The sequence below is a fragment of the Danio aesculapii genome, chromosome 19 (genome assembly GCF_903798145.1).
Source record: "Danio aesculapii chromosome 19, fDanAes4.1, whole genome shotgun sequence".
Classification (NCBI taxonomy): domain Eukaryota; kingdom Metazoa; phylum Chordata; class Actinopteri; order Cypriniformes; family Danionidae; genus Danio; species Danio aesculapii.
The window spans coordinates 26,099,703-26,118,533 of NC_079453.1; the positions used below are offsets into that span (position 1 = coordinate 26,099,703).

At 33.1% G+C, this 18,831-nt stretch overlaps 2 protein-coding genes and 2 non-coding genes across 6 annotated transcripts in view; all 4 read right to left on the reverse strand.

The window, feature by feature from the left end:
• Positions 1-3,405, reverse strand: part of myo1g (myosin IG) — a 91,864-nt gene extending 88,459 nt beyond the window's left edge. Inside the window, exon 1 of the mRNA XM_056480396.1 lies at positions 3,259-3,405. Coding sequence (XP_056336371.1) covers positions 3,259-3,353 — 95 coding nt within the window. The 5' untranslated portion in view covers positions 3,354-3,405. The remainder of the gene's footprint in view (positions 1-3,258) is intronic.
• Positions 3,406-7,788: 4,383 nt separating this feature from the next.
• Positions 7,789-15,933, reverse strand: si:dkey-154b15.1 (uncharacterized). 3 transcript variants are annotated; one of them, XM_056479072.1, is made up of 6 exons: positions 15,858-15,927; positions 14,859-14,943; positions 14,575-14,616; positions 11,153-11,343; positions 10,952-11,037; positions 7,789-10,747 (listed from the first exon to the last, which is right to left on the reverse strand). In XM_056479072.1, the coding sequence occupies exons 4-6, from the start codon at positions 11,334-11,336 to the stop codon at positions 9,419-9,421; spliced, it is 1,599 nt and encodes a 532-aa protein (XP_056335047.1). In that variant the 5' UTR covers positions 11,337-11,343; positions 14,575-14,616; positions 14,859-14,943; positions 15,858-15,927; the 3' UTR covers positions 7,789-9,418. The 3 variants fall into 3 exon arrangements, with proteins under 3 accessions (XP_056335047.1, XP_056335046.1, XP_056335048.1); XM_056479071.1 differs by having other exon boundaries at positions 14,575-14,943; positions 15,858-15,933; XM_056479073.1 differs by lacking the exons at positions 14,575-14,616; positions 14,859-14,943; positions 15,858-15,927 and adding an exon at positions 12,003-12,089.
• Positions 14,684-14,815, reverse strand: LOC130247330 (small nucleolar RNA SNORA9). The gene has a single exon (XR_008839538.1). It is a non-coding gene; the product is annotated as a small nucleolar RNA SNORA9 (small nucleolar RNA).
• LOC130247329 (small nucleolar RNA SNORA9) lies at positions 15,020-15,151 on the reverse strand. The gene has a single exon (XR_008839537.1). It is a non-coding gene; the product is annotated as a small nucleolar RNA SNORA9 (small nucleolar RNA).
• Positions 15,934-18,831: the final 2,898 nt, after the last annotated feature.

Sequence of the window (18,831 nt, forward strand, 5' to 3'; positions counted from 1 at the left end):
CAGAAGTTTTTAAATAATCTTATATGAACCTTTATAAACCCTACTAAAATAGCAAAAAACCCTGTCTCAATATATAGCTTTCATTTACAGTTGAAGTCAGAATTATTAGCCCTCCTTTGAATTTTTTTTAAACATTTCACAAATGATGTTTAACAGAGCAAGGAAATTTTCACATTATGTCTGACAATATTTTTTCTTCTAGAGAAAGTCTTATTTGTTTTATTTCGGTTAGAATAAAAGCAGTTTTTAATTTTATATAAAAATCATTTTAAGGACAATATTATTAGCCACTTTAAGCTATATATTTTTTGATAGTCTACAGAACAAACCATCGTTATACAATAACTTGCCTAATTACTCTAACCTGCGTAGTTAACCTAATTAACCTAGCTAAGCCTTTAAATAAGTGTTAAACCTTCTCTTAAACATTTTCAAAACTAAGGAGATGGTTATTGACTTTAAAGAGAGAACAAAGCAAAACTCATCATCACACATTAATTAATGGGGAGTAAATTCAGTTAGTAACAAATTATAAATATTTGGGTGTGATGTTGGACAATAAACTGAAGTGGGGTGTATGGACTGACTGTGTAAGCAAAAAGCTTCAACAGAGAATGCATTTCTTAAAGACATTATGGTCTTTTAATGTTGACAACACATTGTTGATCATGTTTTATAGTGCTTTTATTGAAACTATTGCAACATTTTGTGTAATCTGATGGTATGAAAATGCTTCTGAGGCCCAGTAGTGGTCAATGGGGAAGCTGGTAACAACAGTAAATTGTTGGGAATAAAACTAAAGAGCATTGATAGTATATAAGGAAGATACTAAATAAGGCTATTATGATTGTAAATGATGAGAGACATCCATTAGAAACACCTTCAAATTGTTACCATCAGGTTGTCGATATTTTGTTTCCAGGTGTGTAAGAAATAGAACAAAATTATCATTTATACCACAAGCAATTAAGTTTTTTAATTCCTCCTCCCTCAGTTGATGGCAAGTAGACTGGATATTTATTTTGAGTAGGGGTACCGTGTTTATAAATGATTTATTTATATAAAGTTGAAGTCAGAATTATTAGCCCCCCTCTGATTTTTTTTCTTTTTTAAATATTTCCCATATGAAGGAATATTTCTAGAGCAAGGAAATTTTCACAGTGTGTCTGATAATATTTTTTCTTCTGGAGAAAGTCTTATTTGTTTTATTTTGGCTGGAATAAAAGCAGTTTTACATAAAAAACAAAAATTTTAAGGTCAACATTATTAGCCCCTTTAAGCTATATTTTTTTCGACAGAACAAACCATCGGCATACAATAACTTGCCTAATTACCCTAACCTGCCTAGTTAACCCAATTAACCTAGTTAAGCCTTTAAATATCACTTTAAGCTGTACATAAGTGTCCTCACAAAATATCTAGTCAACTATTATTTACTGTCATCATCGCAAAGATAAAATAAATCAGTTATTAGAAATGAGTTATTAAAACTATTATGTTTAGAAATGTGTTGAAAAAGTCTTCTCTTCGGTGAACAGAAATTGGGAAAAAAAAATAAACAGGGGGGCTAATAATTCCAACTTCAAATATATATATATATATATGCCAAATGTGAAATATCAGAAGTTTCTGTGAGTGTATGCTGCAAATGAAATTTCCCTACGGGGACAAATAAACTAACTAACTAACTAACTAACTAACTAACTAACTAACTAACTTAAATGTCACTTTAAGCTGTATAAAAGTATCTTGAAAAATATCTAGTCAAATATTATTTACTGTCATCATGGCAAAGATCAAATAAATCAGTTATTAGAAATGAGTTATTAAAAATATTTTGTTTAGAAACGTGTTAAAAAAATCTTCTCTCCGTTAAACAGAAATTGGGGGAAAAAATAACCAGGGGGGTTGTACACTGTATATTTTAAGTATCATTTATATTTGAAGTACCAGATGGATGCTGCACACTGGTGGTGGTGTGTAGAGACCCCCTCACACAAATATAAAGCACTTTAACTGTTTGTCAAATGCACTATTTAAATGTCCATTACATCATATATAATTATTCAGTTCTTCTGGAGACAACTGAGAAATTTAAACAAGAGGAAACAATTGACTTCACGCTAGGTATTATAAGCCACAGTATATTTCTCAATGTCACACACGCCCATAATCAGCAGGAAATGATACAAGGCTGGGAAGTGAGAACAGGAAGTGCAGTAGGCTCAAGATGACTCGCTTTCTAAATTTCAAACAACACAAAAATATATAGTGTAATCTTGGTTAAGCATAAATTAAATGCTACGTCTTCCTGGTTGAGCACTACAACTAGTGTAGAGTCAATACTACTGTGGAGTCAATACTACTGTGGAGTCAATATAATATACTTTGAATTCTTAGTACTTTTCAATAAATAACTCGAATAAAACAAATCTAATGTTTAAAGATTCAGTTTGTTCCCTCTGCCAACTATTAGTGTTTTGACGTGTGATTTGCTACACAGTCATATGAGGCCTGGTCAGACCTCAGCTGACGAAAAGCACAAAATGTACAAGGAGCAGGCATTTTCCCCTATGTGGTTTCAAATACGTAATAATCTCTGACAGACAAATCAAAGATACAATGACACTTGCAAACAAACACATTTTAACTGTAAAATAATCTTGCGAAAAGGTCATCTGATTCAACCCGATGACCTCAGATGCCACACTTGGGAGTCAATCATTCATGTTAAAGGAATGGAGAACTCGAAACTACTAATTTCATCACCAGAAAGGATCAGATCATCCTGGCTGACCCTTATCAGCTGTGTTAATACATGTTTATTTTGTTATTTGTCTCATGCTGTTCATATCTACCACTTAAAAGTAATATTTCAGCTGTGAGCGGGAAAGTCATGAGTGTTATGACACATTGTTTCCCCTCAACTTTTTTTTTACCTCTTCTTCTAAAAATCTGACATTTTCTTGCCTGTGAATTTGTCCACCAAGAGGGAAGTGGTAAAAACGGTATTAAAACATTAGTAAATAAATATTAGCAAATAAAACGTTACTTTTAATAAAAAGTAAACTCACTTTTGATAGTGAAACCAACTTCATAGGCAAGTTCTACAGATTCAAGATGTTATCAAAGCTTCCAAATTCCAAACTATTCAACATCTACACCAAGTATCATTTTCTACATCCTCTTGAGGTCTTTGTAATAGTTCATTGAGTCTCCATACATATCACAGCTTAATGTAAAACACTTAACTCTTACCTCAACTTCAAATTCTCCATAAACTGCTCCATAGTCACTTCATCTAGAAGCACAAAGTCTGATTTTCCAAACTCCAAGCCCTCCAGCTCCGCCATCCCTGCAGCAGGAGTCTATCTGGAGGACAGATGATGGAGAGAAAAGTGGATGATGGAAGGCAAGCACTGACTGCACTCTTCTCGAAACCGGTAGACAAATGTGGAGTAGGAGTGGCCTTAGTCTTGGTCTTTGCATGCTCTAAGTGCTCACTTCTCAGTGAAGTCACTGCGGTCTTCAGGTTCCAGCATGTCATACTGTTTGAGAGAACAATCTTCTATCAGTGTATTTTTGTTCACTCATTGGCAGGAACTATCTTTGAATGCTTTTTCACATTTGTGTGAGCCACAGCGTGCCTTTTTTTAACGATACTTTGTTAGTTACTTCCCTTGTGAAAAATAACTTTTAATGTACCTTTAAATACACTGAATTAATTATTAAAATACATATAATAATAATACATACAGCTGAAGATTTTTTTTTTATTAAAACTGCTTTTATTCTAGCCTAAATAAAACAAATAAGACTTTCTCCAGAAGAAAAAATATTATCAGACATACTGTAAAAATTTCCTTGCTCTGTTAAACATCATTTGGGAAATATGACTTCAACTGTATATCTCTTGTTCAAATACATTATGAATGGCAATTACACTCTTCATTTTTTTTGTTCTTTATTTCCACCTGGGGATGCCCATCCTGAGATCTCTAGAGGTTGTGCAGCATCATTGATGGGATCCAAGCTCTTGGAAGAGATGACCCGACCATCGAAGACTTCCAGGACAAAACATACACATTATTCACAAATACACGTCATTAAACATCAATATAATAAATTAACTATATATAAAACTTATATTTTATTGTAACTTTAACTTAATTTGATTGTATGCAATGATGTGCACCTTTTGCAAAGCTGCTTTGAAACAATAATTACTTTATAAAGTGCTATACAAATAAACATGAATTAAATTGAATATAAAATTGTAATAAAGTCCCAGTTAAAAGATGGAAATTCTGTCATTTTCTACTCATCCTCCATTTGTTTAAAACCTGCATGGGTTTCTGTAAAAAAAACACTGCACGCAAAAAATATTTTTGCTGCTTGTTGAAACTACATATTTAAAATGAGCTGAAACAAAACAATTCTGGCCATTTTTGGAGGAAACTTAATTGTTTTATGTCGACATTTACAGTTACTGCATTTATTACAGCGTGTACACAGTAAAAAATACAATTCCTTCATGTTGTAGCAACACAAATTAAGTTTTTACAAACCTATTGAAAATAAAAAGATTAAATTACTTAAAGAATTATCCCAAAAACCTAAGAATTGTGTTGTTTCAACTCATTTTTAAAAAGTAGTTTTAACAAGCAAACAGCAACAGTTATTATTTGAGTGTAGAACTCAAAAGAAGATATTTTGAAAAATGTTGGTATCCAAACAGTGGATGGTCAACATTGATGTTCAAAATACTATATAGAAGTCAATAGTGATCACTACGTGAGCTTCTTTAATCTGTGATACATTTGAAATAAGTTACAAATAAGCGTGGTTACATTAAGTTTGTAATGGTGCAATTAAGTGCATTAGTGACATTACAGTATAATTTAGCTCACATTAATTACTTATCAAAACATTTAGCATTTATTAAAAACACCAGAAGCAAAAATAAAAAATAAGACCTATATATATATATATATATATATATATATATATATATATATATATATATATATATATATATATATATATATATATATATATATATATATATACTAAAGTCACATTTAATATAAGATACATTTAAAATCAGTTACATGTTGCATGTATTTAGTTTGTCTAAATATGACATTAACTTTGTGCTTGTGTTAACTGACATTAAACATAATTCAGGTTTTATATTTAATGTTGCTTATATTAATTCAAATTTAAACATGAACTATTATATATGTGAATTGTATTTATTACTATGTATCACGTTTCCCAAATGGAAAGTGGTTTAAAAAAATCAGTTGCATTTAGTCAATTTAAAATGTGATACAAATTAAAATGAACGATAATTCACCCAAAACGAACTATTTTATTATTTACTCAACTTTGACATCACAAACCTTTTCTGATGAACACACAAAAAAAAAAAAGATATTTCGACAAAATGACAGAAACCTGCAACTAGTGATTTTATAGTATCCGTTTTTCCTACTATGGAAGTCAATGGTTACAGGAATGACTTCAGGGTGAGTAAATTTTGAGTGAACTATCCCTTTAAGTGGTTAAAGCTGACTGCTCTTTTAAAATGTAAGTACGCTACACGATAAAAGCATGAGAAAATACACTTTTTTTTACAATGGTTTCACTGTGTGCTTTGGGTCCTTTCAGAATGCTTTGAAATACACTATGCAGGTTTGTCTAGCTTATTCAATACAAGACAAATAAGATCATTATCATACAAGAGGAATCAGAAGATGAATGGTATTTCTGAAAAAACTCACCCGCTTCCTCTGGTTCTGTATGGGGGAGTGTGGATCATCAACTACTGTCAAGATCTTGATCTTACACAGTCTGAGTTTGTGCTGCCCACACATGCTAAATCTAGGATCAGTACCATCAGTTCTCCAAAAAAAAAAAAATCTGCTCACAACCATAAACAACAGATAAAACAAGAGACAGACAGAAAAGGAAGCACAACACACCATTTAAGGGGAAATGAGGGGGTGCCGGGAGAAAATGTGATAGAAATCAGCAATGACGCTATCAATTAAGCCGAATGACTCATTCCAAAATTAGCAATCTCCCACTCAATTATGTACTCAATCACATCAACTCAATCAAGTTACTTGCTATTATGACCAAATTCTGTTTATTTAAAGTTGTCATATAACTGGCAACCAAAGCATTTCAGAATCAAATACAAAAGAAAGACGTTTGAGCACTAACAAGTGAGAAGAACTTGCAAACTGGTAGCCACTGATTTCCATCAAATTTATTCTGCTATGATGTCAATACAGGTTACAATTCAATAAAATAAAGACTCTTTCCCTCTAACAATTTTGGACAATACAAAGAAATAACATTTTAAAAACATTTATTAAAAGGAATCTTTATGCAAATACAGTAGTTTGAGAACAAAACAGAATGAGCTTATATCAGTCATAGTGCTTAAGAACTATTTTAACAATCAGGTATTATAAACAACAACAGATTTATGAGAGGTCAACATCAATCATATATTAATCTAAATTATCAGAATGTGTTAAAATGACAAAAATACCTGAAGAATTCAAATGCCCCTAAAGAGTAAATTATAATGACCAAAATATAATCAAATGCAAAGCATGTGATTACAGTAGGATGAGATTATAGAAAACTGTAATTAAAATACTCAAAAAATAATTCAGTACCATATCTCACTTAATACAATATTAAATCAGGTCAATTAAAATCATTATTTAATAAATCATAAACAAAAGGCACTGCAAAATACTTCTATTTCTTACATTCAAACTCTTTCTTTTGTCAGTTAGTCTGACAGTAAGGAGCTCAGCCTTAAGTCAACCACAGGCCTGCCTCACTTCCTGTCGAATACAGAAAAAGACACTTCCTCATCGAGTCTCCATGGTTATGCAGGGGAGATTTGACAAATTAGCAATGCAGGGCAAGACTAAAAGTGCAAATCATAAGAAATAAAAGTAAAAAATTTACATAAAAGCCGAATTTATTGGATTTGGTAATTTTCTTTATCATATAATAATTACAAATCAATCATTGTTGCTTTTACAAAGTGCTCAAGAGAACTTAATAAATATATGTGATCATGACCAAGAGCACTGGTGTCAAATCCTGCTGTTGGAGGGCCACTCTCATGCAGATTTTAGCTCAAACACAGTTGCCTAAACATTTCTTGTCAATTATGATCTTCTCCATTATAAAAGGCCACAATGTGGTGCTCGCATGCATGTTTCAATTCTGAATGGTACAATGTTGAATGGGACACCTTGGTCTTATGGACTTAAGTGACACATGTACATGAGTCTTACTTGTCCCTTGCTCAAAGGTGTTGTATGTATTTTTTTGGTCAAAATAAATGATCATAACCCTCAACCTAAAACCTATCATGTTGAACTATCATCTACCCTCAATCTTGTGAACACTGAGTTTTTGTGAACCATAAAATCGTTTAGAGCAACACACTCAAATCCGTTAATTTAACAATAGTGAGAGGGTGGAGAGAAAGTGTGGTTAATTAGGTATAAGGTCTGGCCAATCTTAATAATAATAATAACAAAAAAAAGAGTTTGTTTTAAAGAGATAGTTTACCCAAATATGACCATTCTGTCATCATTTCGGTTTGTTTTTATTCTGTTGAACTCAATATAAATATTTCTTAGTGAATAAAGGCAATGTATTTTGGTGCATTTAAACAAAACAGATTTATTAAAAAAATACATTTATGAAAATGATATTTTAGTCACCAAACATATTTAGAAATTACGGCTTTCCAAAATTATTATTCTTTTGTGTTCAAGAAAAAAAAAGAAGTGAGTAAATGAAGACAAAACCTTCATTTTTGGGTTAAGTATCCTTTTAAGTATTTTTAAAAAGTTTTGATTTTGTTTTTGGGGTGCACTGGAATGGATTTCAATGGTTGGCTGTTTCAAAAATGCATTATTTTTCAACAATATTGTAGTACCTCTCCTGTCAGTGTGCCTCAAATACTCAAATACATTTAGTTCCAGTTTTTATGAATGCCCACTTTCCAAAAAACTAAATGTGCTCTGTTTGGTTAGCTGGCTTAGTGTGCTAATTATGGTTTTTGGCTTAACCTAAATGGCATGTCTGAATGATTGAAACTAGAGGTACAGTTGAAGTCAGAATTATTAGGCCCCCTTTGTTTTTTTCCCCTTTTTTAAATATTTCCCAAATGATGTTTAACAAAGCAAGGAAATTTTCACAACATGTCTAATAATATTTTTTATTCTGGAGAAAGTCTTATTTCAGCTAGAATAAAAGCAGTTTTAATTTTTAAAAACATAAAAAAAATGTTTTTAAACAATTATTAGCCCCTTTAAACCAATTTAAGCTTAATAACTTGCCTAATTACCCTAACCTGCCTAGTTAACCTAGTTAACCGAGTTAAGCCTTTAAATGTTACTTTAAGCTGTATAGAAATTATTTACTGTCATCATGGCAAAGATAAAATAAATCAGTTATTAGAAATTAGTTATTAAAACTATTATGTTTAGAAATGTGTTGAAAAAAATCTCTCCATTAAACAGAAATTGGGGGGAAAAAATAAACAGGGGGGTTAATAATTCAGGGGGACTAATAATTCTGACTTCAACTGTATACCTTAACTTTAAGATTATTATGATCATGTAAAATTAATCATGGAGATCACAGAGATCTTTCTACAGCAGGGGTGTCCAAACTCGGTTCTGGAGGGCCGGTGTCCTGCAGATTTTAGCTCCAACTTGCCTCAACACACCTGCAAGGATGTTTCTAGAAAGTCTAGTAAGAGCTTGATTAGCTAGCTCAGGTGTGTCTGATTGGGGTTGGGACTAAACTTTGCAGGACACCGGCCCTCCAGGACCGAGTTTGGACATGCCTGTTCTACAGTATATAGGTCTATGTGTTGGTCATTGGAAGGGAAACAAGACTGCATCAAAACAGAGTATTCAAAACGTAATGAAAAGGTGATAGAACAGACTGACTATTACACAAGCTGCAGAGCAACTGTGTGTGACAGATGTTACACATGCTGTTTTTGTTTGGTATATGTACATTTTTGCATTGCTACCAATCTGCTTCTGAATCCAGTGTGAAAAAAGCAATTAAACATGATACCAACACATGTCTAAAACCTAAAAGACTGTTAGATTAACCAAGTCCTTCCTCTTTTGTGTGTTTGGTTAGCTAAAATTATCAAATGAAGGGCTTTTGGAATTCACAAATCCAAAAAAAATAAGCATTGGCGTCCAAACAAGCCACAAAACGGTTTTCTTTTAAAAGGAATACCTCACTTTGGAGTTGATATTTGAGCTTTGTAACTTTGCCACAGCAACATTACAAATTAAGACAACAAATAAATATTGCCTGTAAAATGAAGTCGTCATCAATGTACGTCTTATTTATTATATTTAGTGTTTTTGAAAATTTTTAGATGATTTTTTGTATTTGTTTCAGGTCGAAGAGCAGCTAAGAGTTTAGGTATTGGGTTAGATTTCTTGGCTTCATTAGATGGTTTTGAATCCTGCTGATCATAATTTGACGGCTCTCGGTTTACTTGATTACCTTGAGATTTGTGTTTTGATCGAGTGGCGCTCTGTGAGCGTCCGCGTTGTGTCGTGGATTTAGGTGTTCGACCTCTTTCCTGTGGTACTTCTAGCTGCAACTCAGAGTCCTTTTGAAAACGTGAGGAAGAAGAGCTACTCACAGTAGTAGCGTTCACAGCAACAGGACGTTCAAGTTCAAGATTCTCCATTCTCTGCCTTGTGTTTTTTCTTGTCAAAGAACTGCTGCGTCGCAAAAAGTTCTTCTCCATTGGTTTTGCTGGTCCAATTTCAACCTTCTCTCTAAGAAGCCTTTGCTTTGCTTCATAACTGTTTTGCGATGACCCTACCACTTTAATAATGCTACCTTTCTGCCTAATTAAAACTTGGTAGATCTTTTGGACTAAATTTGCTTTCTGGATAATCTCTTTTTTATGACTGTCATCCAGTTCATTCAGATCTATTTCTTGTGTGCATAGAGAAGACCTGAAGTTTTCTATCAATTCACGCAATTCTTTTGCTGCTTCCTCACAGTCTCCTCTAGAGAGTTTAACCATAACAACCTCTGAATCAACAACTGAATCATAACTAATACGAGTGTGGTAATTTGACTGTATTTTTTCGACAGAATCTTCCTTGAAATGCATTATGTATTCCATCACATCTGGATCTGCATGGAAGGAATCCTCTGTTTTCCTGGGAGACAAGCGCTGAACGCTTATGGGTGAATCTTTATAGTTCCTGGAGGGACTGTTTAAAGAACTATCTGTGCTGGAGCTTCCATTGTGAACTGAGGAAGTCTGCAAAAATGCCATCTTGTTTGGGGACTTCACTCCTGAAGATGTGCCTCTGGACATAGCATACACTGAGCTGCCATTATTGGGACTGTTTCTTGATGAGACATTGTATCTGGATTTATATTCATAGTCACTTGAGCCAGCTCTGGAGGCAGAGTCTGAGTAGCCATTAGTGTAATGAGGTGTCCTTTGAGAGTGGGTTTCTTCTGCAAGAATCTGCATCAGTTTTGGATAGATGAGTTGTAGCTTGAGAAAGGAACCCTGTAAATGCAGCTGCCCTGATCTGTTTGGTGTCACCCGAAAGCCATGGTTATAAAGAAGTTCTCCAATCTTCTTGTGGCTGGAGAACAGGTTCATATCGAGAAATGTTTCGGCCGGCATGTCCAGCTGAGAAAATGAATGGAACATAAGCATGTCAGATAAACATATTTGCAATTATTGATCTACTATTACTTTAGTTTTAGAATACATGTACAGTAAAACAAGATGATAATCAGGAATTAGTAGTAAATTATGTGAGACATGCTGACTACTACATTAAGTTGTAAAATGCATAATTCTGTATGATTTATTAAAACATAAATGTCTTACCAGAGGCTGGTCCACCTGCTTAACAACCAGTGGGTAAAACTGACTCTCCACTTGCAAAACATGTGTGTGTTCCAAGACTCCAGAAACTAAATATTGGATATAATATCAATAATACAACAACACCAATAATAATAATAATAAAACACAAGACTTGTTTGTCAGGGAATATGGTAAAAAATATAACAATGGATAGTATCATACCCTCTTCTGATTCAAAGACTACATAAGCCTGGCCCTTGTTGGAAGTGGGATAAATCACTGTTAAAACATCTCCTCCTTTGTTACAGCGCCTCAGAAAATGTATAGTTAATTTGTCAATCATAGCATCTTCTCGGTAGTTGTCTGGGAGCCCATTCACTTCAATAACCATTTCTGTCATGTCCATCCTAGAACTAGAGCAATAAATAATTGTGTATGATTGTGAATAAAAGTTACAAATGATCCGTTATTACAACACATAAACAATATTTTTTCTTTAGTTAAAAAGGTTTAGGTATCTGTTTATAGTATGGAAAATTAATTGGAAAAAAAGTATTGCTGAATGCCAAAGGGAATACTTTCTAAATTTAATGTTCATAGTCTAAACAACAAACAAAAAATATAAATAAACTAATTACAATGGAAACCAGTTTGAATGTATTCAGAAAATAAGGCATTTGTGCAAATATTAAAAAATATTAAATTAATAACTTTATTTACCTCACAAACTCTAAATTCTTCGACAATTCAGCAACACGAAACAGAATGTACCTAATCCCATCAGTAAGGTCGCATGGTAGACCTTGAGTGGCTAGTGCATGTTTGTTTACATTTCAGAATTCTGTTGTTAGTTACATTACTGAATGAGATTGATTATAGTTTAAATTATGAGTAGATCGCAAATTAGTTGCTAAGGTAACAGAAAAAGAAAGCTGGTGGGATATAAAACGAGCCAAACTAGTTTACAGCTGGCGTTCCACCATAACACACCGCCATAGAAAGAGGAAATCCCATAGTTTTACAAGTAAAAGTGAACGGTGATTCTTGGTGGATTCCAGATTTAGAAATTTACCTGTGGTTGATTGTATAAATTCGTTCGCCAGGATGAAAAATCTAAGCAATACTCCCTCGTTTTGAAGCGAAAGTGAAATTGCGTTGCTCAGAGCGTCACGACAACAAAGGGGCGTGCCTGAGTTCACAGAAAAATTACGAGTAACTTCCTTTAATGAGCTGTGTGTATTTGAATCTGCAGCGGAATGGAGGACAAAGGGCGAATAAGCTTTTTACTATATAGGGATGTAGAAAACTCACAAAAAGGCTACCACTTGCCAGACAACAAACAAAAAAAAAAAAACCCTATAAAATGTTCACTTATGTAGTCTACTTTAAATTATTTACAAAATAGTGCTCTTTCTGTTTTAGTAAAATGGTAACCATTGTGCGTTTATTTATTAAGGATATTGGTCGTAGTAGCCTAATACAGTGTTTCCCAACCCTGTTCCTGGAGGCACACCAACAGTACATATTTTGGATGTCTCCGTTATCTGACCCATTAACTTCAGGTTTTGGAGTCTCTTCTGATGTTATGATAAGATGATTCAGGTGTGTTTGATTAGGGAGAGGTTGAAAATGTGGACTGTTGGTGTGCCTTCAGGAGCAGGGTTGAAAAACACTGGCCTAATACGTACATAATTAACTTTGACTAAAAAGCCAAATATATTTAGCAAAAAAAAAAAAAAAAAGCTAATGCATTAAAATTTCCATAAATGCATTTGATCAATGACTTACCCAAGATTGAAAAGGATCTAAATAAAAGCCACTAAACCTTTAGCTTAAGATACATAAGTTACAAATTTAAAGGAATAAAATTATTTGAATTTATATATTTTGGCAGTCATCAAAATAATTATTGTAAAGAAAACAATGTTAAAGTATATAAAAAATAACCACTTTTCCCTCATTGTCATCTACACTAAAGTTAATCCAACATTTTAAACGATTAAGTTGATTTTGTAAAATTCATCACCTGTTATATCTTCCCTTGGCCACATTTAAATAAAGTAGTTTTACCCCAAATAACACTTTTGTACGTTATGTCTAGCTTACGGAGTAAAAATAAACAGTACGGTTTTAATATAGATTTTTAATAAACATCACCCAAACACCACTAGATGGCGGTGTGTACTGTAAGCAAAACCAGATTAGTGCAGTAGAACTCTGGTTTGAGAATATCCTTAAACAGTAATACTGTGTAACAAAGTACTACATTTCACAGTATTTTGCAAAGGGATAAAATACATAAAGTATAACACCAGGTCCAAAAAAAAAAAAAAAAAAGAGCTATAACTAATAATGGGGTATTCCACTGATTAACTGTAAGATCCTCATTGTGGATTGATGAAACTACAGCGAGTGTACATAAGTAGATCATTACCGTAATTTGTGCCCCATGGTTTCCAGCTCCTCTTACTTTTTTGTAGAAAAAAAAACCTGCAGCTCACTTGAATACAATTCCTTTGTGACTTGTGTGCTCAATTTAAATCCATGATACCAAGTTGCCAGCCAAGATTTTAAATGCTCTACAAGCTCTATAATTATTAAAGGAAAGTTGTTCTGTTTTGGGCTCAGATCTGAAGAGTCTCACACTGGAGAGAACTGGAACTGTGGTGCATTAAAAAAAAAAAAAAAAGGACTGCTCTATTGCAGGATCCACAATGTAAAATTAGGATACAGTGACTGTTGTAGTTGAAGTATTAACCATTTTCAGGCATGGGGCGATAACTGTTTTCAATAACTCGGAATGGGAAAGCCAAGATTTTAAAACCTCCCAATTGTACTGCTACTCGTTCCGTTGGTATATGCAAGATTTTTTTTATTACATTTATTTTTTAGATTTTTTTAGAACAGTTTCTCCAGCAGAAAAGATATCTAAACATGTTGTTTTAAATTGTAAAGAAATCAGTGTTTTTGAAACTAATGAAGACAGCAGAAGTCAATGACTCATTTGAATTACTTCTCTTGACATGTTTACAGTTCCAAAATATTTTTAAATGTTCCTAAAAAAATAAATGTTCAAAGGGGAAAACATTTTTTTTTCTTCCCCAGACTAGTATATATTTTAGAGCAGTAATCACAATACCGTGAAACCATGATATGTTTATCCAAGGTTATCATACTATCAGAATTTTAGACTGGCCCATGCCTACTTATAGTAATTGCCTGATGTGTGTAAAATATTGACACTTTGATATATTACATGGTGAAGACCATGAATGTAACTTCAATTTCACATTTGTTTGCCAAAATGTTAGACTGTATTCATAAGTCAGCTCATACGATTACAAAAACAAGACAAACTTTTGATAAAGATGCAGAAGGAAGAAATCCAACTTAAACATGTTTTTAATTGTAAGGGGAAAAAGCAGAGAACAAGCAACTTTTTAAATTTTTTCTCCTTTATTTGAACAGTTTCATCAGCAAAACTTAACCCACACAATCATCTCTTTGCAATTAATTTAACATTACATATTTCTTGCTATATAACTTTCTATTTAAAAATCAACACATTATGCAAAAAATAATAATTATTATTATTTTATAAACAATTTCACAGTATGCAACAATATTCACTCTTACTCGATTACCTATTTGTGATCCAACATCTCAGCAAAGCCAAAGTTTTTTCACTGTAAAAGAAAGAAGAAAACTGTAACATCTTATCGTATGATCAATTCACACATAATTATACACTACAAATGTTTGAAGATTACATAACCAAACTGGGAAGGGGATCCCAGTAGGCCTCAAACCACCTCAAATCTCTCTAGCAGACATTAAAGGAAAGGCAAGAGTCACAAAGACTCAACCTCGCTGAACAGCCTGCAACAACTTTTTAAAATAATAATAAACTAATACTTAGCAGACTTACTTCTTCCCACAGCAACTGAGATTCACCAACTTGTAACCAATCCTTAAGAAAGGATGTCCTGCACAGAATTCGGGGAAATTGTGTGCTGTAAGAGAAAAGACAACTTCAGTGAATAACTTCACAAGCAAAGGTGAGACATTAAATCCCATTTCTTTAGGACTGTTTGTCTGGAGTTTCTATAACCATGCTGTATTTAGTAGACAACAGGGTCTCAAACCACTCCACGTCTATCTAGCAGACATAAAGGAAAGGACAGAGTCACAACAGACTCAGCCTCGCTGAACAGCCTGCAGAAGTACAGCACAATTCCCCAACTTACAACTACAAGCTTCAATCACAACAAAGAATGTTTCAAAAATCATCATTTTACACTTTAAACGGTTTATATAATTTAACAATGTAGTATTTTTCATATTACTACGGGTAAGCAGGTGTTATTTGTTTCTTTGTTTGATTGGAGACATTTTTTGTAACATTTCCTAGATCGAAATGAATGAAAGCAAATGAGAGTGAAATATTAATGTTCAATGGAGGCTAACAATTGTTTGCTAAGATGCTGAAAAAGATCACTAATAAACTGGACATCTATCCAGAAATATGCATAAGGGTTATTAATCCAAATCATACGATTTAAAATACATTAATTCTTTATGCAAAATTGAGCTATCAAAAAAAAAAAAAAAGATTTAAATCGAATTATCGAATAAGCATAGCCTGTGTGGCCCACGTGGACGCTTGTGGCCACGTGCATATCTCGGAAAAACTTATTAAAATCTACAAATAATCCTAAAATAAGACTACATTAAACAGGTGAAGTAAAACACGTTTACAATAATGACTTAAAACTGATTAACGTTATAATTAATGACTGAATTAAATGCATATACATTGCTACATGCAAAACTAACTTTAAAACATTGTATACCTGCATACAATTTTAAACCAGACAAACAATAAGCATAATGCTGAAACATCTCTACACTAAAAATCAAATCTCACCTTTAAATACAGACGCAACGAAACAGCTCCAGCTCACACAGCAGTTCCCCAGTGAAAGAACGAGCCGGAAAACACGTCATCAGAAAGGCGCCTTTTCTTCTTCGGACACTCATGGTCAGGGCATTTGGCGCGTTACTGCCACCATCTGAACAGCACAGGGAAGTACAGAAAGCTTAAATATTTTAAGTGAACATTCTACCGTAAGATGACTGAGTGGCTATACAGTATTGTAACGAAATCATTTACTGGAATTGTTTGTTTATTTTGTTTGTTTTGACGCATTGTTCTGCAACGTTGTGCAAATCTGTTTATATTAACTAGATAACAATAGCTATGCAATGCAGGTTTATGGGTTTCACAAACTTTCAAATGCTATTAAGACATTTTATTAGCTACCAAATTATATTATTTGCTTAAGCCTACAGCACATTGGCAGTTACAGAATAATCTTCATTTTTCTATGTCAAAGTGGTCTGCAGTGACTTTGAGATTTTAGCATAATCATTGGCTTGTCGTAAATTCACAATTTTGAAATATTTTTCACAGCATAGCAACATATCTTCATGTATTAGGGTATACAATGTGTAGCCTACAATTAACAATAACCTGCAGATTCCAGTGAATTTGAATCATTTCAAAATTTTGATTCTTTTATATTTAGAACTGTACCTAGACCTGTGAGGTGTAGTTGTCTGCTCGTATAATGAGGCGATGGAAAAATCCCACTGTTTACTCATAAGAGGGCAGCATAACACTATTAATCATGCTGGCATCACACATAAAATAGCCTAATCCAAACTTTACTCGTTAAGTCATGGCATTATCTATCTGCTTACCTACCTACCTTCCTACCTACCTACCTATCTGTCTGTCTGTCTGTCTGTCATATACAGAATGGCAATCCAGTAGTTTCCTTGCTGAGAGTCTTGGAATTTAGTGTCATGATCAAAAAGTCTAGTTTCACATAAACACGAGATGTCCAAGCGCCATTTTATTATGAATAACATGTATAGGCAAAAGTATCCCCCCCCCCCCCCCCCCCCCCACACACACACACACAGACACACAAACACACACCTCTAGATTATTATAAATGAATCATTGTAAATATAGTATTATTATTACTGTTATTACTGTTTTATCCTAATGTGTTGATTGTTAAATGCACAGTTTATTCTAATCTAGTAATATTTTTATTGTTATAAATGAATAATATGACATGAATGATATATTGAATAATAATATGATGTATTAAATAATAATATGATATATTGAATAATATGATATATTACTTATATTTTTATTTAATTATTATATGCATACATTTTTTTACTACTACTACTACTACTGTTTACTGTGTTTTTATTAAATATGTATGTTCTTTTATTTTTATGTAAACTTTATAACTGCTTTGGCAATACATTTGTAACATTTGTCAGGCCAATAAAGCAATTTTTTAATTGAATTGAGAGAGAGAGAGAGAGAGAGAGAGAGAGAGAGAGAGAGAGAGAGAGAGAGAGAGAGAGAGAGAGAGAGAGAGAGAGGAACTAAAGGAAGGTCCCAACAGCTATTTCACCACAATTTAAATAAAAAATTCTCAAATGGAATTAAAATAATGTTTAGCATAAACAGACACATCAAAACTTTTGTGAAGTGATGAAAAATAAATCCATAAGAATCAGAAGGGATAATAGTGGAGTTCTGATGTCTCTGCATGTGATGACATCACCGCTGATTAATGCAGGGTTTGGGTGTAGGCCAATAGAAAATATCAAATCTAATGTTGATGAAAATCTTTCACCTGACCAACAAGAGCGAAAGTTATATATATATATATATATATATATATATATTATTATTATTATTATTTTATTTTTTATTTTTTTCAGTTTTACAGTTTAGGTTTACAGTTTTTCTCAATTGCTTTGGCACATTTTTTTTTTTTCAAAACAGTCTTATATTCTCGAAACTGTGAGTCTAAATCACAAAACTGTATGCTGAAATTTCAGAACTTTATTGCATGTGTTTAAAATGTAGTTACTCACCTAAAACATTTCATTCATGCTTCAAAACCTAATTATTGTGTCACTAATTTGGCCAAGGCCAGCAAAACATAAACTGTATTTGTATAAGAGCCACACTGCTCAAAACCATTAGTTGTTTTTTCAATATGACAGTCAACCATGGAAATTAAGGTTTAAAAAAATCTGATATTTGTTGAGAGAAGTGAACAGTATAGATAAAATAAAAAATAAATGAACATTTGTATTTATACAGTACATTTATTTGTGTACAAAGTATTACATGCAAAGTGCAATCTTGCTTGTCCAATTGCTGTATTGTATATTTCATATTTCTTATGTTACCACAAATACACAAAAACTACACAATATCATCCATGAAAAAAATTATTCTTGGTGGACACCCTGTTGCTCTTGTTGGCTTTTGCCTTCTCTAGACAATCAAAAAATATATAGCTTAAAGGGGCTAATAATTTTGACTTTACAATGGCATTAAAAAACTAAAGACTGCTTTTATTCTAGCCAAAATAAAACAAATAAGACTTTCTACAGAAGAAAAAATATTATCAGAAATACTATAAAAAGGTGACGCAGTTGCATCACAGCAAGAAGGTCGCTGGTTCGAGCCTCGGCTGGGTCAGTTGGCGTTTCTGTGTGGAGTTTGCATGTTCTCCCCACGTTCGTGTGGGTTTCCTCCGAATGCTCTGGTTTCCCCCACAGTCCAAAGACATGCGTTACAGGTGAATTGGGTAGGCTAAATTGTCCATAGTGTATGAGTGTGAATGGGTGTGTATGGATGTTTCCCAGAGATGGGTTGCAGCTGGAAGGGCATCCGCTGCGTAAAACATAAGCTGGATAAGTTGGCGGTTCATTCCACTGTGGTGACCACAGATTAATAAAGGGACTAAGCCGAAAATGAATGAATGAATAAATACTGTGAAAATTTCCCTGCT